A 25,480-nucleotide genomic window follows, 5' to 3' on the forward strand; every position below is an offset into this window, starting at 1 on the left:
TTAACGTATGCAACATTTATTCTCTCTCATTTTGTTTTCTCTGTCAAAGTACAAACTTAAACCATCATGAACATGAAGGCCAAGAACACTGGCTTAAGACAGGCTCTTCCTAGTTCATTGAATCAAACCTCATTTTCAGGGCCAAAGAGATACAACTGTGATGTTGCTCCAGAAGAATCTCATTAAGCAGCATCCAACTAACTGGCCTTTATCCCTGCTTACATGTATATGTGTTTACCCATAAACATTAGTCTGTGATTAGAGCCCTATAAGCATGGAAGCATTCACATTTGAAAGGTGAAATCTTCACACCTGAATGTAGATACTTGTCATTTCTGTAAAATTTTATTTCAGCAGCAAGAGATTTTCCTTATGACTGTGAGAAATCTGGAAAAGGATAAAACTGTCCCTTTTTTTACAGGATACAACGTTGCTGTTCATATAAGGGAGAGATTCAGGAAAAGCATGCATTGTCATCTTGAAGCACTTACCTTTCATTTTGGCTTTAGTTTTGCGGTGAACACAAGAGATCTAACAATTTTATTAAACTCTTCTTTGGTCAATAAGAAATTATATGACCCTTAACACCTCTTAGTTTTCAAATCTTTCATCTTCTATGAATCAAATTTACCAGCTGTGCCAAATTACAATATGTTCAAGTTTCAGTGATGATTCCTGAGTTACTAGAGGGAGTCAACTCAACTGAATTTTAAAATACAGAAATAGAGGTATCCACTATCTGCTGTTTGCCTTGCAAAAATCTCAGTTCAAAATCCTATATTCTTTGATACATAGGCCCTTCAAACAGGCAGGAAGTAAGAGAAAATAGTGCATTGTTTTAGAGTGAACTCTGTCAGCTGTTATGTAAAAAATCTAGGAACTACCAGGAAAAAAAATATTTCGCCAAATTTTTTTTTAGAATATATTACAGTTTGCCAGCCCCAAGTATTTACCAATCCTGAACCAGGCTGCAAAGTCACTAGATTGGCTTGCAAACATTGAAATTTTTTTTTTTTAAAAAGGTTCATTTTAATTGTCATACATTTTTCAAATCTAAAAAACCCATCTTCAACAAGAATGGTCAGAAACTTCCTTTAAAGTAAGATGGCCCTGCCAGGATGCAGCCATGAGCGCTGAGGGAGCTGGCCAATGACATTACGAAGCCACTTGATTATATTTGAAAGGGCATGGCAATCAGGAGAGATTCCAGAGGACTGGAACAAAGCAAATTTCGCCCCTAAGAGGGCCAGGAGGATCTGGGAAACTACAGGCTGGTCAACCTCATCTCAATTCCTGGGAAGGTGATGGAGCAACTAATCTTAGGTGATATTTCCAGACATGTGAAGGACAGGAAGGTGACTGAGAGCAGTCAGCATGGATTTATGAAGGGGAAACCACACTTAATTTGATAGCCTTCTATGATGAGATGACTGGCTTGGTGGATGAGGGGAGAGCAGTGCATGTTGTTTAGCTTGACTCTAGTAAGACTTTTGACACCGTCTCCTATAACAGCCTCATAGACAAACTGATGAGTTGAAGGCTGGATTAGTGGTCAGTGACATGGATGGAAAAGTGGCTGAACTGCCGAGCTCAGAGTGATCAGTGACACAAAGTCCAGCTGGAGGTCAAGCACTAGCGATGGCCCCCAGGGGTCAATACTGGGGCCAATACTGTTGAACCTCCTCATTAATGACCTGCATGATGGGACCAAATGCACCCTCAGCAAGCTTGCAGGTGACCCCAAACTGGGAAGAGTGGCTGATACAGCAGAGGGCTGTGCTGCCATTCAGAGGGAGCTCAGCAGGCCCCAGGAGAGATGGGCAGAGAGGAACCTCATGACGTTCAACAGAGGGAAGTGCAGAGTCCTGCACCTGGGCAGCAATAACCCCAGGCATCAGTACACCCTCACGGGAAACAAGGCCAAGGGGCTGCATTAGGCAGAGTGTTGCCAGCAGGCTGAGGGAGGTGACCCTTCCCCTCTACTCGGCACTGGTGCTGGGTGCAGTTCTGGGCTCCCCAGTGCAAGAAAGACATGGACATACTGCAGTGAGTCCAGCAAAGGGCCACAAAGATGATCAAGGGATTGGAGCATCTCTCATATGAGGAGAGGCTGAGAGAGCTGGGACTGTTTAGCCTGAAGAAGAGAAGGCTCAGCGGGATCTGACCACTGTTTATAAATATCTGATGGGAGAGTGTAAAGAGGATGGGACCACACCCTTCTCAGTGCTGCACTAACAGGACAACAGGCAATGGGCACAAACTGAAACATAGGAAATTCCATGCAAACACAAGAAAACACTTCTTTACTGCGAAGGTGGTTGAATGCTGGAATCAGTCACCCAGAGAGGTGGAGGAGTCTCCATCCTTGGAGATATTCAAAACCTGGCTGAACAGAGGCCTGGACAAGCTGCTCTAGCTGACCCTGCTTGAGCACGGGGGTTGGACCAGATGATATCCAGAGGGTCCTTCCAACCCCAACTATTCTGTGATTCTGCAAGTAAGTTGTTCTGCAAGCAATGGAACAATTCCAGAAGTCTAATTTCCTGTAGTGGCTGTATTGATTCCTTTACACTGAAGTGACTCCCACTACCTCACATGACTTTATTACATCCTCTTCCTCTTTCCCCCTGTATCTATTCATCCTCAAGGTCTTTTAGCCCTCCTCCACCCCAAGAGCAAGATGGAGCAGGTGCTGCGGATAGCTGATAAAGCTAATCACTTTGCTGGTAAGTGCTTGCTAAGCTGTCAGCCAGAATAGATAACTCATGCTGAAACATTTCTTATCAGAAGGAACATTTTGGATCAACTCGCATCTCCTCCTCCTGGTAGCTGCTAGTCTTCACTAAACTCATGTAACTACTTTTTTTTCCTCAGATTTCTACCCTCAGAAAAGTTCAGTTATCAGTTAGCCAGTGAGTGTGAGACGGGGAGAACAGGGCTGACAGAGAAACAGCATGGTCACATAACTCTTTCAGAAGCCATGCTGAAAACAAAAAGTAGGGATTCTCTTGAAAACACACATCCAGGATTTGAAGGCAGATATTCACTAACAAGGAATTTGTGATAAAAATCTCAACAGTTGTCAACATTGTGCCTGAATCTGAAATTTTTCACTTAGGTTTGTAATCTGCATTTGGTTAAAAAAAAAAAAGAAAAAAAAGAAAAAAATTATACTAGTCATTTATTTAAAAGTGATCACTTGAGACTAAAGAGAATGTATGAAAAAGATTAATTACTTTCTATATGTTTCAAGTTGGGCAGCTCTTACTGGCAGATAGTGGTGTCCACTGCCACCAGAACTCCTAAAATCCTTCTTTGCTGTTCCTCCTTCAATAGTGACATGCAGTGGCCACAAAATGCAAGAAGTTAACATCTAACAAGGAGGCAAGATCTGGGAAGGGAGGCAATGTGTAAGAAGTCACAACATGTTACAACTTGTTACAACATATGTATGTATATCTATAAAAATATATTTATATACATATTTTTCCTAACACTTAAATGTGTTACAAAGTTTTTATGCACCCAGGTGCCTCCACAGTAGCACTCAATGGGATTTTACTGGCTATTCCCAAGATCACAGAGATAAGCATGTGCTAAATCCAGCTAAGCATGAAAAGGAGAGTGCAGGAAAAATGTTATGACATCCTTTATGAGGTAATAATGATTTCTTTCTGCTTCCCAATGTAAAACAACTAAATATTCCCATCTTTGACAATAAATAACCTATACTGATCTTGCTTTACATAACCCTGTTCTCTTAAATCACCCACTTACTACAAAATTTTCTGTTGAGATCCTTGCCAGCTAAAAACCATTAGGAACAAAACTGGCTTTAGGTACGGAACTCCCTAATCAATCACAGGTTATTGTTCTATATAGATCTAAACAGATCCAAATAGATCTGCTTGAAAATACCTCTTCTGTTGAGTGGTAACAGATGACAGTGTGCTATAACCTTTAGCTTTGTTTCCTGAAAGCAGAGATCAACACAATTTAAGTTAATGGTTCAACATTTTAATTTTGTGTTGTTTTACAAGTATAAAAGAATACCTGTGCACCAGACCTTGCATATTGTTACATACATGAACAATCCTTATTAAGCGATCCTTTGTATGACGTGGGACTACTCGAGTAAAATTTTTCACATTAGCCCTACACCCTTTCAGTGAACACTTATGCCTCTTAACGTTTATAGAGGATAATAAAACTACAGTAAACTCATAGCAAGACATCATTCATTCATACATATACACCCTTTGCAGCTACTGCTATCCTTTTCTCAGTGCAGCCAGTGGGTGAACTGATGATAACACTATCGAGACTGTCACTAACCTATGAAAGCACTGCCTCTCCTAGCTGTATAGCACACTTCAGAAAAATAATCTTGTCCTTTAAAACACTGGTCTTTACACAACTGAATGTCTTTGTCTCTATGACTCCTTCTCACATTCTCTTTCTACGAGCAATGGCAGCACAACTACGCCAAAATATATAGAGAGCAGCAACACTATTAGCTAACCTGCCTTTGATGCTATGGCGATATGAGGCAAAGCAAAAGCAACAGCATTCATGCTGATGGAGTGTTTGAACAGTTACTCCAAATGTATTAGGCTAGTTGATAGAACTAAGGCAAAACCATAGGATAGTAATATAACCCATACATTTTTTTTCGCCATAAGAATGATTTAAATACTCAGTATTATATGCATGTCAGGAGGTTGGTATAAAAATAGGAAGTAATATGGCACAGTCTCTAAAAATATTCATGTACATCAGTCTTCATCATTGGTAGGTGAAGTTAAATAGTACTCACTACGCATATATACTGGACTCTTAGATGTAGCTCTCCTACTGTTAACTTCACTATAGCAAAAACACTGACTGAGGGTTGTGGAGATTCTATTGTCTTCAAATGCCAAAAAATCACAATCACACCATCACTTACAGTGTCCAGGTCTGATTTAAAGATTTCAGAGCTATCTCTTTAGATATGAAGTACCTCTACATATGAACTTCTCTGGCTCTCAAAGGCTAAAATTTCAGACCTAGGTACATCTGTATTTAGGCACCAGAACCATAATTCCCTGATTATCAATCTGCGTCCAACTATAAAGTGAGATGCTCAATTTTAGCTAAGCACATCTGAAAATTTGGCCCTCTGTACCAAACTGTAGGTTTGAAGGCAAGGGTTTACATTCTCACTTGCTCCTTTAACTAACCATTAAAAGTTTTTCTGAAATACTCTTCTACATATAGAAAACTACAGAGAAATACTGTAGTGTCTCCAAGAAATTACTCCACTATTCTAAACCTCCTCAGGGAGCAAAATGAGAACAGAAAGGTTTGGTGTCTTCCCCAGATATGTGAGGTACATTCCCATGGCAAGCTCAAGCTGAAAACTCCCATTACCACCCACAAATATTTTAATGAGATCTGCATACACATATCACACACATCAAGCAAAATAAAAAACCCATCTCCATTACAAAAGTGAAGTAAAAAGACATTCATTTACAGTGCAATAAAGAACAATAAAAACAGCTTAGGTCTTTGCAGCACTGCATATGACATATTTCAATACAAATGACCTCAGCCCCCAACTTGTGACATTTCTAGTAAAATTATGCTGATATCCCTTCTTCTGAAGAACTTCACATCCTCCATAACGGTAGGACGGAGGCAAAACTGAGGACATTGAAAGGTGCTTTGGATCATGAAATACTTGCTTCCATTAGCAGCCATAATGTGTAATACTCAGAAAAAATGCAAGATGCTAAGCAAACAAAGTGCAAAAAACTTTTGCTTACTCTTTAAAACACAATTGGTTTTGTGTATTTCCACTACATACTGCTTCTTGAGTGTCCATCTGTTAAAACTTTACCAGCAACTTACAAAATACAGAAATGCTTTTAATTAATTGTGGTAAAATAGTGCATAGAAAAAAAGTCAATGTCTTCTGGTTCCTCTTTTAGAAGATTTCAAACCTTCAGTACTTCTGAGGTAAAGAAGCCAGAGTGTTTTAAATTATTGATATCAAACTGACATAATATATCACAGGCTCAAAAAGAAGGACTCAAGATCCTCTGTCTCCACATGATGAGTCATTGAGTTCCTTGCTTGCTGCACTACCAAACCCCTGACAACCAGAGTGGCGCTTGTCTCTTAACTTTAGCCCTCTAAAAGTGATGTGTCTAGTCTAAGCTAACTGTCAAGGCATCTAGTCAACATAGTAATAGCTCTCCAGGGAATGATTCATATCACCTGCCTAGGACAACACTTTAGGATGGGTGGAATCATTCTCTGGAGATGTAGTGAGAGCACCTACATCGGTAGTTCACGCTATCTGCCCAACTTCTAGACATTTAAAGTTATATAAAGTGAACCCCACCCATATACCAGAACATCAAAAATCAGGTTATTTATATGATGATGTCAAGACACTGAGCTATTCCAGAACTTTACGATTACTGTCTTAAATTTAATTCCCTTACTAACAAGCAGCAAATATAAAGAGTAAAAGAGTGCATAAGCCAATAACCCCTCTGGCTATTCTCAGTAACAGTCACATTTCAGTATTAGTGGTGTCTAATTAGCTCTTTCTTGGCAACCTAGACTACAGTGAATTACAGAAGTCCAATTCTTAAGTCAAAAAGACAAGTATTGTCTTATTACATCGATTAGAGTGTAAAAAAAGTCTGCAATTCGATGAAAGCAGACTGCAGCTACAGTCAATACATAGTCAAGGATTATGCTCTGTTTCCATGCTAGGGTGGCATGCCATAATGACATCCTATCTGAAATAAAATGTATTTCCTTTCAGCCTCTTCAGATTTCCTGAGTAAGATCAGCATTAGGCCAGTTTTTGAAGGATGTCTCCTATAATGATTTCAAGGTAAGCAAATGATAATACACCTATGTGCAAAAAACCTCTGAGATAGAATTATACAAACAATGGTTGCTCTCTGTGTCCATACACAGACACACACAGAGACAAACACTCATACAGTTAAGTTTCCCATAAAGGTAGGCTTGTCAGTCTTCATGCAGTGCTACATCTGCAAGAAAAAAAACCTCATCCACAAGACACGATGTCCAAGATGCATAACATTCTCAGCAGGTGATCTGGCACCTTCCAAAGGCACCTGCTGCCACCAGTTGTACTAGGCATTGGAAGAAACACTCTGATGAGGATTCCCATTTTGAGAATCTATTGTCTTGCTACTGCTCCAGGCTTCATCAGTATTAGCAGGTAATTTTAAATCTGCTTTGTCCATCAGTATAGTGGATTTGGAAGGTGCGCAAACAAAGCAGAGGAACTTGAAACAGGACAGCAAACCTTCAGAAATGCTGGATGAGAAGAGCTTTTTGCATGGGTGGCAGAACTGGTAGAACACCAACATGAAGAGGACAGCCATGCAGTAACCTATCAGGAGCTGCAAGACCAACAACGGGGCACAGACATACAGGTAGATATCGGTTTTATAGATGTACCACATCAGCAGGAGGAATGCATTCTCAATGAACCGCAGCATATAATACACAGTCAATCGGTACCAATTTTGGGATTTATTAATTAAGTCGGGATCATTGAGCTTCAGCTGCACTGCTGACCAGCAGAACATGTTAATGCCAGCATACAAGAAAGTGAGGAGGCACAAGACAATGGTAGTGCCAACCCTGCTCAATGCCTTCTCTATGTTCTCAGGAAATGGGGACTTGCTTTGCCAGAAGAGAATCCAGGGATAAAAGAAAAAAACAAAGAAATTCCCTAGCACAACAGGGAGAGTCCAGATTTGAAGGACTGAACTGAAAAGGACCAAAACTATAACCCGTGTAGCAATCTCAAAGCTTCTCCACATGAATATGCAGAGGTAGGCAGCTGGTTTCACACTGACATCGTAATCATCATACTTAATCTTAATAGCCAGGATGTTGCAGCGTAAGGCGCCATATACAATTGACAGGAGAGAAAGGACCATAAAAATACCTACAAAGAGAAAAGACAAATCAGAACCTCCAGCTTAGCAGAAGTTAAAGGCATTGCATCACAGTAATGCAGAGAGTCTTCATGGCTTCATGGTAATACCAAAAAAGCCATTCTTTGTATCCACTTCTGGATTATCAAGCTAACCCTGCCTCCCATTTTCTTCATCATTTGTTATTTTTCGTAGTACATACAAGGCAAAAAGGCACTGAACAATCACAAGTGTCTCCTTCCCCCCCCCCCCCCCCCCCACCTAGAGCTCTTTGTACATAAATTGTCTTTGGTAATTATACAGCTCAATCATAAGGATATACAAGTTAGTCTCAAACTTTAATATTATTCTCACAGTACTCCACATCACAGAGGAATGCTACTAACTCTGTGTACAGATGAAGAACTGAGAGACAGAAGCTGAAATTCTTAAGAATTATTTGGCCATGCAGATACCACAATGCTTTTGAAGTTCTGGGTTGAAGCAACTTGTCTAAGCACACAGGAGATGTGTCGTAGAGCTCAAAACTGAAAACTAGAGTCTGCAGTCAGAGGCCAGCAGTTTATACCCAAAACCATTTTCACTTTTTCTGCCTGTGTAGACAGATACTTGCTCACCTGGCTACACTGCATTTTCCTTATATCTGCCAATATCATGCATTTAAAAAAAAATTCCTTTAAAAAAAAGTCTTGAAATTTAGATCACATAGTTCTCCAAAATCAGCTTTCAGTACCTCCCACTGACACAGAATCGCTCAGGTGAAGAGGTTTCACTGCTTTTAAATTCTGTAGAAAGTGACTGCAGAGGCCAGCTGTTACCTGCCTTCCAGGCTGGTGGAGGGAAAGCCTTGTGGCACTGCAGCAGGGCGCCTCATCTTGCCATACAGAGGCTCACACTATTGTCCCAAAAGCTCTTGGGCACATTTAGCAGCTAAGTCCCTCGGCCAAAAATGAAAAAGAAATGGAGACTAGAGTTCTGAACTGTCATATCACAGCCGAGACCCAGCAATAGACAGCCTCTCGGGCTACAGCACTCTGCTAACTGAATGCTGCGTAAGATGTGTGAATTACAATGCTGAATAAACAAGTGTACTGGAAGGCGGGGACAAACCAGGGGAAAGTTTCCAAGCTAAGTAGGCACAGATGTAAAAGAACTCTAGATATACAATATAAACATTCAAAGAGAAATATCTTGACATTCAGAGGTACTAACCATCCACAGCTTTGTTAGCATTTGCATACTTCCTGTGCCATTTTTACCGGCATGCTGAATAGCAGATTTAGGGGACTAATTTTAAGCACACCTATTCAATACTTATAGCTTCAATCTTTGTCTTTTTTCCATGCAAGGAATACCTCAAATGCAAATGAGTTAAGTACAGAAATGCAAAGGAGTTACGTACAGTAAAAATGACTCAGTAGTTTCTTTTAGAATTTTAATTAAAGTAACCAAGCTAATTGGTCACGCTACAGAGCATTATATTGCTTCAGATACAAGGCAGAGTTGTCAATGCTCAATTATGTCAATTACTTTAATGTAGTGCTTAGCAACCAGGGCGGTCTGCAGCCTTCAATTAGTTTATGTGTCATTATCCTAGGAATGAACTGGAATCCTTGCTCTGCTATAGCTATTTAACTATGATTATCAGTTTCTCCTATTTAAAGTTATTAACCTCTGAGCATGACTTTGAAAGAAACAAGTATATTTTAGGATGTCTAAAAACTTGCTAACAGGATTTCCTCTATCCTTTTAGCTATCCTCCTTCCCACCCCAACACTCAAAAACCTCTGAATTACTCTGGGGGGAAAAAAAATTAATCCTTTATATCTGAATTTCCAATAGCACTCTGTAAGCCAAAAAATGTTTGCCATTTTATATGGTAATTTTATACGTGCCAGAGTGGTGGTGCACATATTCTCTGAAAATAAACAAATGCATAATCAGTGTTTCAATTTTTAGTGTGTGTTTTTAAACACTTTTTTTACAGCGCTGCATTTGATCTGAGAATTTTTAAATGTTATGACTTCAAAAATATCAACTAAAAGCAGAAGAGCAAGCAAGTGCAGACAAGAATACCAATGATCTTTCCTGCAGTCGGAATGGGCTCTAGAAATATGTAAGAACAAATAACTTCTATGAACTAATTCAGCAAAAGAATGCTTTGACAGTGTTAAAAAAAAAAACTGGACACTGACTGCTTCTGTCCTGGAACTCTGCCTGTCTTGTGGTTTGATAAGCTAAGAAATATTAAGCTTACTACCTGATTTCATTTTAAGGATTTTAAATCTCAAACTTGTCTTAATAATGCTTTAAAGGCATTCTTCTTTTTCCTCCCTACCTCCAGAAAGCTACATTTTTCTTAGGAATCAGAGACGCATGCTCCCAGCGCCATTCAGGGAGGCACTGTTATACTTTGTGATTTTTTTTTTTTTTTAATTATGTCCCAGGTCTTTTCAAGACCTAGTCTTTCCTACTTAGAGTTAGTAAGCAAGTGAATTTTGCACTAGAAGAGATACATCAAAAAATATCTATGACTGAAATCTTATATTCAGTTGTGAAGAACCATAATTTACCTATTTTATACATTACAGCTTTCTAAAATGAATCATCATTTTAGATTTCATAAGGGCATTTTTTTTTTACTCAGGGAAGACACCTAAATGCCAAAATTTTTGCCTCTAAGATGTAATTTCAACATTTAAAAACAATAATTAATGCTCAAAAATACATAAAGTATGTTGTTCAAACAATGAAAAAAAGCATTCTGTGGTCAAAAGTCACTGAGAAGAGAAGGAAAAACTGTAGAAGCATCTTAAGATATATGGCAAGAACATCTAGAAATCATTAAATGTCTCTTCATCTTTGTCCCAAAAGCAGAGTTTATGCTCATTACAAAAGTGATATTACAGAAACTACTAAGTTGAAAAAGACCATAAAAACAAAACTTCTGGAGATGGCAGCCACTGTTACAAGTTTTCATTAAAAGAAGAAAACACGCACCTTTTCAGTAGAGTGATTTTATTTTTAAATGGTGGGAAATCCACCTTTTGAGATGATTTTATAACTATAAGAAACAATTAAAGAAAACAACTTTACTGCTGTTAATGGCACAGCTAAAACTTACAAAAAGATCACTGTTCAATGGAAGCAAATCTTTCACATTCAATACTGCAGGCTGAGGACTTGCCTTTTTTCAAGGGCAAGAGGCCAAGCCATGTATCCTCCCCACTATCTCCAGCCAGATATTTTTGTAATTAATGCTGACTCAGGTCTTTCCGGCACCTCCTGGCCTTCGCTCCTTCAGGTGATGTTACCTAAATGAAGAAGTCCTGTTATCTGCCCAACACCACGTAGGTAGACATGAGCCTGATGCCAGCTTTCTCCTAAATACAAGGTTGCAGTTGGCTCTAAGACAATGCCTGATACTGATAGACCCATTCAGTCTTCAGGGTGAAGCCTAGATGCACAACAGAGACTTAGATGTCTGTTTTGGGAGTGGCAATTACAAAGTTAGACCATGCATTTCATAGAGTAACAAGTCAGGAACTTGTTCCCAATTATGCTGTAGCTGAAGAAAGAGCTAAATGTCTAGGACCAGGACTCAAATTGGGCTATTATTTGTGGGTTTCCAACGCTGCATTTTATCCACCAACGCTTTTATGCATTTCACATTAGAGTTACTGAAGCCTTTATGTCTTTCATCACAAAGCTGGCAGGGCAAAGCCTCTTTGGCAACTGTCTTTAGCTCTCTTCACCTTACATTCTTGGCTGCAGTGGGACTGGCAGACCGTGACATGGCAAATTTGCAGAATGCCTGGGCAAAAATTTAATCAGCCAGTAGAAAACATCTAGAGAACATCATAAGTGCCACGAAGTATACAAGAAGGATGCATCATGGGTCTGGTTGACAAAAAGGGTTAGCCAAGGATGCATGCTCTTTTCAGAACTGTTCAATTCAATACTAGAAGCAATAATGACTTTTGAACAGATCTAAAAGGGATAAATCATGCTATGTGGCATGATGGTATACAGCTTTAGGTTCAGATGATACAGACCTCATTACCACTAAGCCGAATCTACAGAGAATAATGGATAGGGTAGAGCAGGAATCCAGAAAATACAGACTAATGATGAGACGAGACAAAAAATGTGGAAATCAAAAGACATGAAGAAGAGATTAATATTATAACCAGGACAAATGGAAAAGTGCACACGCCTTGGAAGACTGATGTCAAAGAACAGGGAAGATGAAGACCAGATGACGTGTGGAAGAAGAGCTGGACTGGCTGCTAAACTGCTATATGTCCCTACATATGAGAATCTCTGTATGTGTATATATATAACAAATGCCAAGCTGAAACTGCAGTATGCATCATTCCTGCCTACTCTGGAGGCTGAATAATACTGGTGGACAAAAGATATCGCTGAAGAAATAATCCAACTGAAGAGACTGCAGAAAGTTACAAGATTTCAGAAGATAAAATAAATACAAAAGGAATATGTTTATGACAAGGAGGTACCAGGGATGACTGCTTTGGTTTCAACAAATGCCCAGAATGGAACTGGAAATATCCACCCTTTACAGCAACAAATGTAACAGAAAGTTAGGTTTAACAAATGGAAGAACTCAGGGGAGAATAAAAAGGTTTGGGATGAATGACACTGCGAATCTAATACAAAGCAAAGATTTAAGCCAGTCTGTCAGACCGCTCAGCTGATGAAACACCTGTGTGTACAGCTCATTTTAAAACTGCACTGGCAAAACAATGTGGCTCTTCTTCAGCTTCTCCAACTCAGTCTCAATCTGTTTTGAGTATAGGGCTGGTTTCATTTTCAGGTGTCTGGAGAAATGCTATGTTAGGATCTCATTTGATACTTTCCTCCTGTAGCACTTAGTTTTTCTCATGAGTGAGGTCTAACAGACTTTGCCATTGTTCCTAGATCACTGTTTAAAGTAAAAAAATGGTAATCTTTTCTTTTGACTTCTATATTTTACAGTTACACAGGATCCGCTATGCTAATAGCTTCTGGGAGACATAAGATGTCTCCTGCACTTGTTTGTGGGTTTTGTCCTGCGCTGTCTCACTATCTATACTTATTCACTGAACTCTCTGGTGAGCCAGAATATCTCTGGATGTTTAACTTCACCCATAGAGGGTCATTCATCAGTTTATGATTCAGAGTTGTCCTGGGCAGTGACTGATGAAAGTCAGAAGTATTACAAAGTTACAAATCATCAATAAATACATAATTCTCTAATGATCTGGAACACAGCTCTTCTCCTTGACAACAGTGAACAATAATGTCAACACTAGCAATAGAAAAAATACAGTAAGATGGTGACCTTTCTCAAGCAAATGCCATCTGCAGTGAACTGCTTGGAAACTGTGTGCTAATGGCACTGCTCAGCAAAGGATTCAACTGCCCTGTTCTTATTCCCATGTCACAGACACCACAACCACTCAAAGAGCCTACCATAGCTGAGAGGTACTCAGACACAGTCAGGAACAATGCCTTTCAATTGTCAACTGCCACAATCTTAAATAATACCTCTTGTTTAAAGAACTTAAGCTACTGCAATATCCCTATATGCTTTGGCATGCTAAGATTTTCCGTTCCTTGATTTGAGGGGAGAACCCTGACACTACTATGTTGGCTTCACCAGAAACCTCAGTTTTTCATCCTGGTACACTGCCTACCAAGCCATCAGAACTGAAAAAACAAACAAACAAATCCCCCAAAACCCAACCAGCTGGACTCATAACACGTTACCTATTCTCAACCTCCCTACCTGTGAAATTGATAAAGATCCTTGGCCTCTTAGGGCCTCGTAGCTACAAGAGCTATTTTGTATTCCAGTGGAGACACACCTGAAGCTCACGCAGGTGTCAAAGCCCTTCCTATCCTCAGTCCATGGTGAACTGGATCTCAGAAGATCTCATACAGGAAAGCAGGTTATCCTGCAATCCAGCAGGTGTAGATCCTGCTATTAGCAGCCAGCCAGGAAATCAAGATTTTTCAAGGAGTTGGGGCATATCACGGAGCAAGATGCAAAGAGTCCTGTAGTAAGAAAGATGTGACCTGCTATGTTCATGTGGTACAGCACTCCTTGGTGAAGACTTGAAAGCTTGGATCTGGAGATCATATGGCCATACTTCCATACTGAGCTATTCAGTCCTGCCTTTTGATTCCAAATTCAGAGGCTGGTACAAGCAAAGCCAGCTCAGGTCCTCAGTGCATATTTGAAACTGCATTCCTTTAAAGTACATCTTCCTTAATGCAGCATGGAAAAGTATAGTTTGCATTGTACTCCCAGGAATTTGCTAGAAAGCTTGCCCAGGAATCAAAAGGGAACGGGTAAGTTTTTCTTCTCTTCAGAGAAGACAGCTCAGTCCCTCCAGCTGCCTCCCTCTCCTGCCATAATGGTCACTTATCAAATTAGTGTTTCTATAGCAACCAAAGTATGCTACAGTAAGTGTCATAGTCTAAAACACAATGCTATAGAGAAGAACCTGAGTGCAACATAATCATCAAAGCTGCCAGGGAGCTGAACCCTTTGCAGTGTTTTCAGATCTTGCCAGCAAGGCAGCTACAGCTACACCTGACTGCTGTGACCCTTCTCCTCTCCCTCCCACCAAAATATGGAGGTGTTAACAACAGTTCTACCTACTTCTGGCAGCTGTGATCTCCTGCTGCAGGACACAGATGTAGAGCTGGAGCGTGAGCTGGGGTGCAGAGCCAAGGAATGCCTGGATCACAGATGCCCTACTGAACGCGGATCTGTGCGTACATAGTTTGCCTTCAGCCTGGCCCACTTCTTTCTCAACTTCTTCCGAGTATCCATCCTTGGGCATCTGCCTTTTCTTCGTGATGCTGACATAGGGCTCTTCAACTCTGCCAGCACGCAAGTAAATGTAAAAGACTTCCACACACCTGCAAGCAAATCAGTAAATAGAGTAATAGGAAAAAAATAAAACAAAAGCATAGGTCTTCCCACTCCTTAGAATTTTAAGCAGTGTACTAAGTCACCTTTTCCTTATAGTGCAAAACTTGCTCATTTTCCCCTCTTGGTATGCTTGGAATATGACAGATTCCATCTGTAAACATGAACCACAGGTGACCAGAGGGCAAGAACGTGGGAGCGCCCTTTAGGCTGCCTGTGGCAATACTCAAACATGTGAGGTTTAGTTGTTTCCTGACAGAAGGAAACAACTACTCCTGATCAGAGGAGCTGCCTCTCTGCTGCCTTATTAAAGTCCTTAAACTACTTGCCCGCTGCAACAATAATAGCTTCCCAGTCTGGGACCCAGGTTGGAAGGGTTTCTGCAGATCCTCATGTCTTTTTCCCCCAGCGTTATCCATACACCTAGGACACACTAATTGGATATGACAAGAACACCACCTCCTGATACCTCTGCCCTAAATGAAACAGCTCAGTACATTGGAGAGAAGCTTAGGACACAGCTGGCTCTAAACAGGTGCATGCACTTCATAAACACAGCTGGGCTCTAACCCTTGACTTACCAACCAGGGATTCAAAAACACAAGAAGCAACCAACAGCAGCAATAAAGGGAACAAGCAGCTGTCTTACCTTCAGTTTAGAGCCTCACAACTCACTCAGGATATTAACATTTTTAAAAAGACATAAAAATAGGAGCTTTACTCCTCATGTTTGCTTACATTTATTCCACAGTTTAAGGAATATCAAACACGATCTTGCAAATATAGTCAAAATAAGAAGATACAATATTTACAGTCACTGTAACTCTCAGTACTTTTTGCCCAGGTGAACCAACCCCCCTTGTTGCTATAGCTCTAACATACCATAGATCAACTTCCACAGAAAAAAGTGGTGCTAGCACATGCATTTCCATTCAGAAATTACACATTGTTAGGTCATGCTTCCTCTACGCATGCACTCAGAACAATCCTGGTGTTAAGAAGAAAATGGAAACAGGCTGAAGGGGTTGGCAAATGATATAGCAATGAGGACAATCTGGCCTCCCTAAATTGCAAAGACAACAATACAACCTTGGTCAGATTATCCTTTCTGAACCCTGCCCCCCATGACTGTTTTTAGACCAGCTAAAGCTCTAGAAGTGCAATTCTAAGAGAGTTGCTGGGGTATGAACGTGTCAAGGATGGCTTTGGGCAGCAAGCAGGACCTCAAAAATACAGAGGAAGGGTCAACATTGGGAAGTAGTAACAAGCAGGTATCCACTGAGGTACAGGTAGAGTCATAAGCTGCGGGGGACAGGAGAGGAAACTCCTTATTTGTGTCACATCGCATAGGGTCCTGAAAATACACAGCCTGCTGTGGAAGAGTCCAGGTATAGCAGGAACATAAATGATAAATGACACAGCTGAAAAAAATCTCCCCAAACCCAAACCTAGTATGGGCACAACCTATATTCTTTTTCATGCCCATATGCCACTATAGACTTTAAAAGGGAAAATAACCGTTGCAAGAGCAGCAGAACTTAGGAGGTCCAGCTGGCAAAGAACTCCTGGAGAGGGATTCACCGAGTTCAAGGTGCTCTGTGGCACCCGTTCTGGTCACAGCTCCTCCAGCTGCTGGTCACGCGCAGCACCTTCCTCTTGGGTAGCTCCTCTGATAACCGACAAGGAGTGAGCTGCCTTCTCTCCTACTGCAGTGCCTCACTGAAGTTCATCTCCTTCACTTGGTTGCCTCCACACATAATACTTGTAGGAGTGTAGTATCTTTGAGACTACTATAGGTCAAATTTGGTTAAAATTGACCAAAGTTTTGAAAAGTTACCTATGTAACTGAGTGACAGTCAGACACACACACACAGATATATGCACCACGAATGGATAAATCTCATTCCTGCAATAAACCAGGTTAAATATACGATATGTCACCATTTGTGCCCTACTGACTCCTGCAAACACTTGCCAGTGAGTTTTTATAATTAAAAACTTAAGGCTTAATTGTCTTGCTTTAAAAAAATATCTCACAATTACAAACCATGGAGATATGCTTATCTGAGACTACTACTTTGAATTTTTTTCCTTCTCAGCTTCATTTTTTCTTCAAACTACTAGCCATTCAGTCTCTATGGCCTTTTGGAGGAAAACTCACAGACCGAACTGTAAAACAGCACTGATAAAAATTAAGTCAAATCATTCTGATTTTGGTTTTAATAATCTAGATGTCCTTTTTTTCCTCCCTAACTGGACCACCAGCAAGTTTCAACTGCTCCAGACAGAAGCTAGTTATAGGATTCTGTAGCACTGTCCTTGATTCACTAGGCTTCAGCTACTGTTATCACTAAAGCTATTTGAAGGTCCTGGTGCACTGGAAGCTCTGTTCACGGTGGTGAGTTTATGTTTTTCCCCTTGTTAATCTTTTCAATCCCTGCCAGTCTTACTCTATGTGAAGGAATCCATATAGCCAATAATAAAGTGTGAAAAATTAATAGAGCATAACAGCTTCTGGAGCCAATACAGATTTTGAAACCAGCAAATTGATTTTATTCCAAAAGAAAGATCCCAGAGCATTTAATTCTCCCTCAGCATTCACAGCAATCTATTCATCCTGAGCTGGGGGCAAGCCTGAAACTATTATGGAGACAGATCTCAGCACCAGTGTCTGAACTATTTCAGTGTATGACTTGAAGCAGATGTAGGCTAGGGACCCATCTAACAACTGACTATAGCAAATACTACAATCAACAAAATGTTGGGCTTTGGAGCAAGCCTTTGATATGTATTTATTAGCTAGATATCGAGTGGCAGTATATTGAGTACCATGTTTGTGGTAGGATATTCTATGTCAGTGTATGAAAGCAAAGACTACCAATACAGTGTGAAATGAATAGCCTGCTCAGCACACCTTACAGCCAAAGGGGTCTTCTATCAGCACAATACAGTCATAAAAATGATATATGGCAGCACTCAGATTACGTCAGTGGTGATGCCAATCTTCTTGTGAACCCTGCCCATCCCAGGCAAGGGTGTCTTTGGAGGTACCTGCTTTTGGGGCTGATGTCAAATGTACTCAAGACTCCAGCTGATGCCACAGGCCAAGCAGCTGCTTCAAGAAGGAGCAGATTGACAACTGATACACTAAAAAGAAGTAGCACCAATCTAAATCTTCAAGTAATAGACTGTAAAATGAGCATAAGTACCTCAAGGGCCAGCTAGGCCAGAAGGGTTCACAACAGTGCTGAAAAATCAAATCATGTACCTGTGCTGTGTTTTGACTTTGTCTAAAAAGTGCATTCAAAAGGGTTGAGCATTGGGTCTTTAAATGCACTGGCTTGTCTTTTTTTGTAGTTTTGAGGGTTTTTTGTTTTGTTTTTTTAAACACAAGACACAACTAAAAGAATGCAAGATGGCAATTGCTCCAAGGCAGTTTTCCTCCACAGTTACAAAACTTATTACAAAATGGGGAATTTCACAGAAGTCCCAAGTGCTCACTGCTCCTCTGCTCTGGAGGACAGGGAGTGAGAGATCCTAAGGTAGGAACAGTCCCGCACAAACCCTCTCCTGCAATACAATGATATTTAGGGCCCTTTCAACAGATCCTAATACAGAATCAACAGTGAATTTCATTGGATTTAAAGCAATGACAGTTGTAGCATGGGCCCAGCAGGAACTAATATTATTTCAAAGAAGAAAGTATCAATCCACCCTCTATCCTGCTAGTTAAGAGCTGAGAAAAAGATGGTGCTGCTCTCTCCTGCTGCCAAATCTTGGCAGAGGGAAGAGCTATACATTTTCAAGGATCCTGATGATGCCTGTAAAGAGTGATTCAATAGCAACACATTTGTCTTGCACACAGTCAGTAGGAGGAATAATCCTATCCTTATAAGCCCACTGAGAGCGAGCACCTCATTCCCTCTCTTAATCACAAATGTGTGGGATTTAAATACAGGCAAAATAATGGTGCTATGAAGAGGGAACAGGCAGTGAAAACATGGAACTTCCCACCCTCAACAAGCGCTCCAAGGGTAAACATCTATTCAAGGGATTTATCCATATATGTCCACTGCAAATATACAACCATATTTGCCTAACAACTCCATTTTTAATAATTCCTTTTCTCTAATGAAGTGTGCAAAAAACCTTTTAGTCCTCCAGGTTTACTTACCTGGGTTAGATAATACAAAGATTTGCTCCTCACTCATTATTCTACCTTCCATCTGTGCTGACTTTCTATTTATCTCATCTGGGACACCTAATGCATCTGCTTAAGCATAGAGAAAAAAGAAAACTGAAGAAGCACTAAGCATATTCATCCTATCTGGAAAAGAGGGAGATGCAGCAACAATTGTAAAACTTAGAGCTAGCAGAATCTCCCAAAGTAAGGTCTGCCAATGGAAGTCCTACCAAAAAAAAAAAAAATTTTTTTAGATCTGTGCTATTCTAAAGTATAAAGCAAGTCACCAGACAAGAGAGAACATCCATGACCGACAGTCCTTCTGCACAACACATTTGAAGCATTATGGCTTATTAGATTTTAAACTGCAGAATTAGGTGCCCAAAATCTTAAATGACTTTGATAATTTCAGCCTACAATTTTATTTCTTTTTCCCTGAAGCTCGCCAAATCTAACTTCAGCTATAACAGCTGCTCCTCTAGCAGTCTGATGAAAACTTCCTGCTACATCTCCTTTGCTGCTGCCCACATGGTGCGTACATGCATGTAATTTTATTTTTCCTTATGCCTTGAGAAACAAAGCCTGATCCCATTAAAAAAAATCTACTGATTATATCCTTGTCCTATTAAAAGCAGGAGGAAAACACTCATTAGCTCTCTCTGTATAGGGGCCTGTTCTATTTGCTTTGAGTTTTTCTGCAAGCAAAGTTCATCATCATGCAGACAGAACTAGCTCCTAACTGTATATTTCTTGTAAGAAAGAATCTGTGGGCGCATATTCAGTTAACAAAGCAGTGACGATGGTATTTTCAAAGACATCCCAAAATCACTTCACTTTCCTTCCTCTGTAGTTGATATCAGAAGGAAGCACACCCTTCCGCATATGTCACCTCAGTATCATTTTTGGTTAATGAGATAGAAAGAAAGCACAATCATCTAGCAGACTTAAGGTACAATACCACACGCATGCATTGCTTGTGCCTCTAAGCCCTGAACTGTTAAGAGTCAGTTTGGAACTGACTCAGCTGGAACTCTGCCTTCCCTATTTCAGTATCTGGCCTATCAAAAACTTGCAGAATAGAAGTGGACAAACTAGTTAACAGGGGCTTCTCTGGCACCCTTCATGAAGAGTCATTCACTTTTTGAACAAATTCCTAAACAGAGCAGTACACTAGTATAACTTTTCTCTTCCATGCCATTTGGGTAAATGTTCCAAGAGCTGTGCATTAGGGCACAGGAAATAAAAGGATACTTCCAGAGTGGTAAAGCAATACACCCCGTTATTATTCATGGGAACTGTAGCAGTGCCTAAGATCCCAAGACAATCTTGATGCTGTAGGTGCTGTCCAAATAAATGCAGAATAAAGAGACAGTCCTCAGTCCAGGAGCTGCCAATAATGAGCCAAAAAGGAATTTGGTCTTTTCTGAAGAAAAATGTATTAAATCTCCTATTGACATTGACTACCATTTTAAGTCAGTTCTTGCTTTGTAATTTATTTTGTATGGTAAAAATATCTCCTTCTACCAAAAAAGGAGAAAGTATCCAAATATATTTTCTAAGCATCCGGATCAACTACTGCATTCACAAGGAGTGGCAGCAACCTGAAATGTTGCAGAAATCCCCCACAGTGCCCAGAAATCTGCAGTCATCATGTTCCAGCTAACTACTCTGAAGTGTCTCAGGCACACATACATATCAGAGATCAGTCAGGCCACCAGAGGTTATTACAAATTTTACTTTACAAATTGCTTTGACTTAATAGAGAAACCATTCCTCTTAGGGAGTGGGAGAAGGAATTAAAATTGGCAGAAGGGTGAGTAAGCAATACTCTCCTGTTAAAGCAAATGTTCTCTCCAGGAAGAGGGAAACTTCCTAATTTTAGTGCTTCCAATGGCAGCACCAGGACAGCAAATGCCTCCTGAACAAGTGGAACGTGGGTGTTTGGGGAAGGTGGTGGTATGCAAGAAAGGTTTATAAGAGAACATATTTTTTTTCCTGTCACATAGAGGATTCAGAACAGGCTGGATCATTTGGCTTGCTAAACTAAACATCCTCTTTCCCTTTCCAAGGTATTTCCACACTTTTCTTCAAAATCTAAACTTAATTTCTTTTTCTTAGAAGAAAAAAAGAAAGGCGAAAAAAGTCTAGCTTTTAAGATTATGAAAAAAATATCACAAAAGGTACATGGGCACATACTGGTAAACCAGTGCGGTGATATTTATTTATCTGGCAGTCTGAATAGTGAAATAGTAAGTGTCCTGCATTATGTTACAAACCCAACAGCGATTGTTAAAAAGTTAATGTTAGCTTTTTTTAAAGCCAGCCCAGGCAGACTGCCCTCTATTGAATTATGCCATCCTCTGCAATCTGCAATCTATTTAAGATTTCATTCTGGTGTCACAAGTGAACAGAGTCTAGGATGGTTCTACTATTTATGTGACCTGTTTGACTTAATTTGATCTAGTACTCCTAGAAAGGTGCTAAGTTGTGCCAGTGAGGCATAAGAGCCCCAGTAATGAGAGACCAAACACAAGCAACCCTATGTGGACTGAAGTCTTGTTCGAGGGACCCAAATTCCTAGAGCTCAACAGGGCTCACACTGTATCTCTGCTTGCTCTGTTGTGTATGCTTATGTGTCATACAGGTAGAAGTGATAATAGGGTATCACTCAGAAGAGAGAACAGAACATCTACCTTTTCTCCTTTCTCTTCAGCCCTTAGCAACCACAGGGCATAAGTAGCTTCAAAAAAGAAAAAAAAAAATCATAGGACAGAAATTAAAAAAAACAAAACCAAAAACAACTAACAACCCTTCTAAAACAAGCAAACAGACCACTAACAGCAGCAGGATTCTCATGTTCAAAGGAGCTGAGACTTGCCTAAAGGGATGGGACAAAATGGCTGCAGGAAAACTGTTCTTTTTGTAGGTTACAATAGTTAAAGTGATATTAAAGTGATAATACAATCTAATAACATTCTGCCTTCTAGGCAAAATTGCTCTCAGACCTCTGCATATGCCAGTTCAGGACAGAAAGCCCACTGTGTAAAAGAGGGAAAGATCATGAATTTCATATGCAGAAAGCACACAGACGTCTACAGTCTAGATCTACACTTGATAGAAAGTGATCTGTTCCCTCTTCTGATGGATACCAAATATTTAGTGGCAGTGGATAGGAAGGTGATGCAGAGGAAGAAAAAAAAAGAGCTTGTAACCACCTTTAAGGTCTGTCTCAGACCAATCACTTCACTTCCTCACACTTTTGTACTACCATCCTATGAAGAGACATATTTCTCTGAATCTAAAGAGAAGTTGCTTTCTATGAAACTCTTTCTTTTAATGAGTATAGTCCTTGCTTCCTACTAAAGTCTGCAAGTTTTTCAGGTAGCATGACAGTACTGCACTCTTTTAATTATTCATTATAATTAAAGTTATCCTGGGTCTAGAGAGAGCTACCAGGCATCTCTCAGTACTGTTTAAATGATGCCATGGGAATTGTGATACAAACATGTTGTAAATTTTCTGGAACATCTTCCAACTTCCTGGAAATTCTAAGTTCAGTAAATCTTTGAGAAATGCAGAAGCACAGAGCTGGTGACACACCAGGATTCATGGAAATGAGATGGCTTACATAAGCCCATGCATGATTTTACAGGAACTATTGCATCTGGGAGTTGACCCAAGCAGTAGAAAATGTGTTCTATGTGATAGAGGTCTAGGGCTGTAAACAGGTAGCACTCCAAGTTGAGGGGAAAAAAAAAAAAAAAAAAAGTGAAACCCTACTTAGTTAAGGTCAAAGCAAAAGAAAAGTCAAGAGCTATTCCAGAGAATTAAAAAGAAAATCCACTAATCTGTTCATCCTTTCATTTGAGCATCACAGATCTTCTGTTTCCACCCTCTCTGGGAATTTCAAAGAGTTGTGGGTGTTTCTCCTAATCTGTACTATAAAAATATTGTACTTATTTCCCTTTCTTTTTTAAAAAAGTGATTTGAACATAAATTTGAAGTCCCCAGCAAATATTTGTCATGGGGTTGCACCAACTCTGTAGCTAGTTATCTTTTTTCTAAGGACATTTGCAATTGGAAGTTGCACTGATGCCCCAAATTGTTCTGGAGAATTCTCAGCAAGTAGCTCACTTTCTGAAAGAAGAGACAGACTAGAGCATTACTAGTATTTCCAATACGCAGAGATAGGACCACCGCCATCATTTTGTTAAACTAACAGTCGCAGAAGCCTTCCTCTCCCTCTCTTGGAAGTAGTATTGGGGTAAAGCGTTAAGGACAAAACGGCAGTGAATTAACACCCCTGTCAAATGGCTGGTTTCATTTGCAAAGAGTCAAACAACTTAAACGAACGGAAAATAGATACGGCACACACAAAAGGAACAGCCTCTGCAAGGATCGCCCCTCTCCAGGGGAGCCCAGTATGCCTACCGCCTGCAGCCTCTCAGGAGCACCTTAACCTATTTCCCCCAACGATAAAGGCCGGAAAACACCGCGTCCCGCGTTATGTTTCTGCCTAGCGGCCATGCAAAAAGAATTATCCCTCCCCCAGGCTTTGAAGAACACCATGTTTCTTGGGAGACAGGCGATTTCGGATCACAGCACAGGTGGGGAAGCCCCAAGGCAGCGCGGGGAGCGCGGGCAGCCGGGCCCCGCCGCCACCCGGAGGCACAGGTGAGCACGGGCTGGCGGCTGCGGCCGCACACGGGGGGCAGCGCGGAACGCGGCCGCCACGCCGCTGCGGAGCCGCCTTTACCGCGCGCGAGGGCAGCGCTGCCCCTGCCCGGGCCGCGCAGGTGGGCGCAGCCCCGCCGCCCTCTACCCCCGGCCACGGCGGGCGGCGGCCCCGAGCTCACCGACCTGACGAGCGGCCCCAGCTGCAGGATGTGCAGCAGCAGCACCAGTGGCCTGTCGCGGCTCACGTCGCGGTGGATGAAGACCAGGCTGAGCTGCACCAGCGCGCAGGGCAGCAGGGCGAACAGCAGCGTCAGCCACTGCCACATGCGGTCCCCCGCCGAGCCGTACGTGCCGCTCAGACACAGCGCCGCCGCCGTCTCGGCCACGAAGAGGACGAGGGAAATGAGGACCGAGCCCGGGAATTTCATCGCCGCCCGCCCCGAGCCGGCGGCCCGCATGCGGGGCGCGTTTTCGCCGCTCCGCAGCCGCCCCTACACCCACCCGCCAGAGCGGCCGCCGCGCCCCGGCCCGCCCAACGGCCGCCCAACCGCCGCGGCGCGCGCGGCGCCCGCTAGAGGGAGCCGCCGGCACAACGGCCGCGCTCACCTCCGCCCGTGGCGGCGGCTCCGGCGGCCGCAGGGGCTGCGGGAGCCGCCCGGGGATGCTGCGGTTAGTGGAGGGGCGGCTGCGCCCTCGGGAGAGCTCTCGCCTGAGCTCAGCCCCACCAGGCAGTGCAGGCGATAAAGCCATCTGTGGGCCCAGCTCCTTCCTCACCCCTGGGTGCGCCCTGGCTCCAGAGCTGGGCAAGGCGTCTTGTGCCTGCCAGGGAGGCCGCACGCTTGCCTCTTACTGGGGGGAAAAACACTGCCCCGCTGTTGGGAAATGCCTGCGTGCCTGGCAGCAGCTCTGTGGTACAGTACTGCACACAGGGGCTCGGTGTGCTTCTGCCTTACTTCATGCTGAAGCAGTGGTTGGGAAGGCCTGTGCAACACTGCTAGGCTAGATGGGGCAAGCTGTCCCCAGTACGGATAAACTCAGCATTGTTATGGCTTGATCGAGGCTGTGACGTGGCTGGAATAGACATGCGATAATATTTATCTGTCACAGCGTTGGAGCTGGACAGCCAAATGACAAGTACCTGCTCATCAAATCATTTTCATTCCTGTAGAGGCACAAGAAACAGAGCTGAGCTCCTTTGTATTGTAAGACACCTTACTAAACTAGGGAGAGAGTTATGGTATAGGATAGAGGGCTGCTAGTCAGAGGGGCCTTAGCAGCCTGGAGAAATGGCCTGAAAGGAAGGGGCAAGTACAAAGTCCTGCACCTGGGATGAAATAACCCTGTGCAACAATAAAGGCTGAGGTGCCAACTGACTAGAAAACACCTTTGCAGAAAAGGACCTGTGAGTCCTGGTAATCATCCCCAGACGTACCTAGTTTAAAGAGTTCCTCATCAGATTAGCGAGCCTGTTGGCAAAGATGCTCTTGTCCCACTTTGTCTTATGGATCTCATCCTTGCTTATCAGGCCTTTTGCCTCAAAGGTTCCTACATTCTCAAAAAACAGAGCCCTGCCTGCCACACCTGCTGTGCAGCCGGGTGTTGGCTGGCAGAGTTTGTCTCCTCCTCCCTGAGCCTTTCCCCTTTGTGGAGAGCAGACAAGGCACTGTTTACCCCGAAGGCCTGCTGAAGAGGAGAAGG

The 25,480-nt window shown here is 41.9% G+C and overlaps 1 protein-coding gene across 1 annotated transcript; it reads right to left on the reverse strand.

Moving 5' to 3' along the window:
- Positions 1-4,264: 4,264 nt before the first annotated feature.
- XK (X-linked Kx blood group antigen, Kell and VPS13A binding protein) lies at positions 4,265-24,235 on the reverse strand. Its single transcript, XM_026104108.2, has 3 exons — positions 23,966-24,235; positions 14,650-14,912; positions 4,265-7,990 (listed from the first exon to the last, which is right to left on the reverse strand). The coding sequence occupies exons 1-3, from the start codon at positions 24,208-24,210 to the stop codon at positions 7,164-7,166; spliced, it is 1,335 nt and encodes a 444-aa protein (XP_025959893.1). The 5' UTR covers positions 24,211-24,235; the 3' UTR covers positions 4,265-7,163.
- Positions 24,236-25,480: the final 1,245 nt, after the last annotated feature.

Source organism: Dromaius novaehollandiae, chromosome 1, assembly GCF_036370855.1.
Source record: "Dromaius novaehollandiae isolate bDroNov1 chromosome 1, bDroNov1.hap1, whole genome shotgun sequence".
Lineage (NCBI taxonomy): Eukaryota > Metazoa > Chordata > Aves > Casuariiformes > Dromaiidae > Dromaius > Dromaius novaehollandiae.

Coding starts and splice junctions, on each gene's coding strand:
- XK (XM_026104108.2), bottom strand. CDS start 24,210: ATGAAATTCCCGGGCTCGGTCCTCATTTCCCTCGTCCTCTTCGTGGCC. Junction 14,913..23,965: donor CAGCTGGGGCCGCTCGTCAG/GTCGGTGAGCTC, acceptor ATTTGCTTGCAG/GTGTGTGGAAGTCTTTTACA. Junction 7,991..14,649: donor GGAGATCACAGCTGCCAGAA/GTAGGTAGAACT, acceptor TTCTCTTTGTAG/GTATTTTTATGGTCCTTTCT.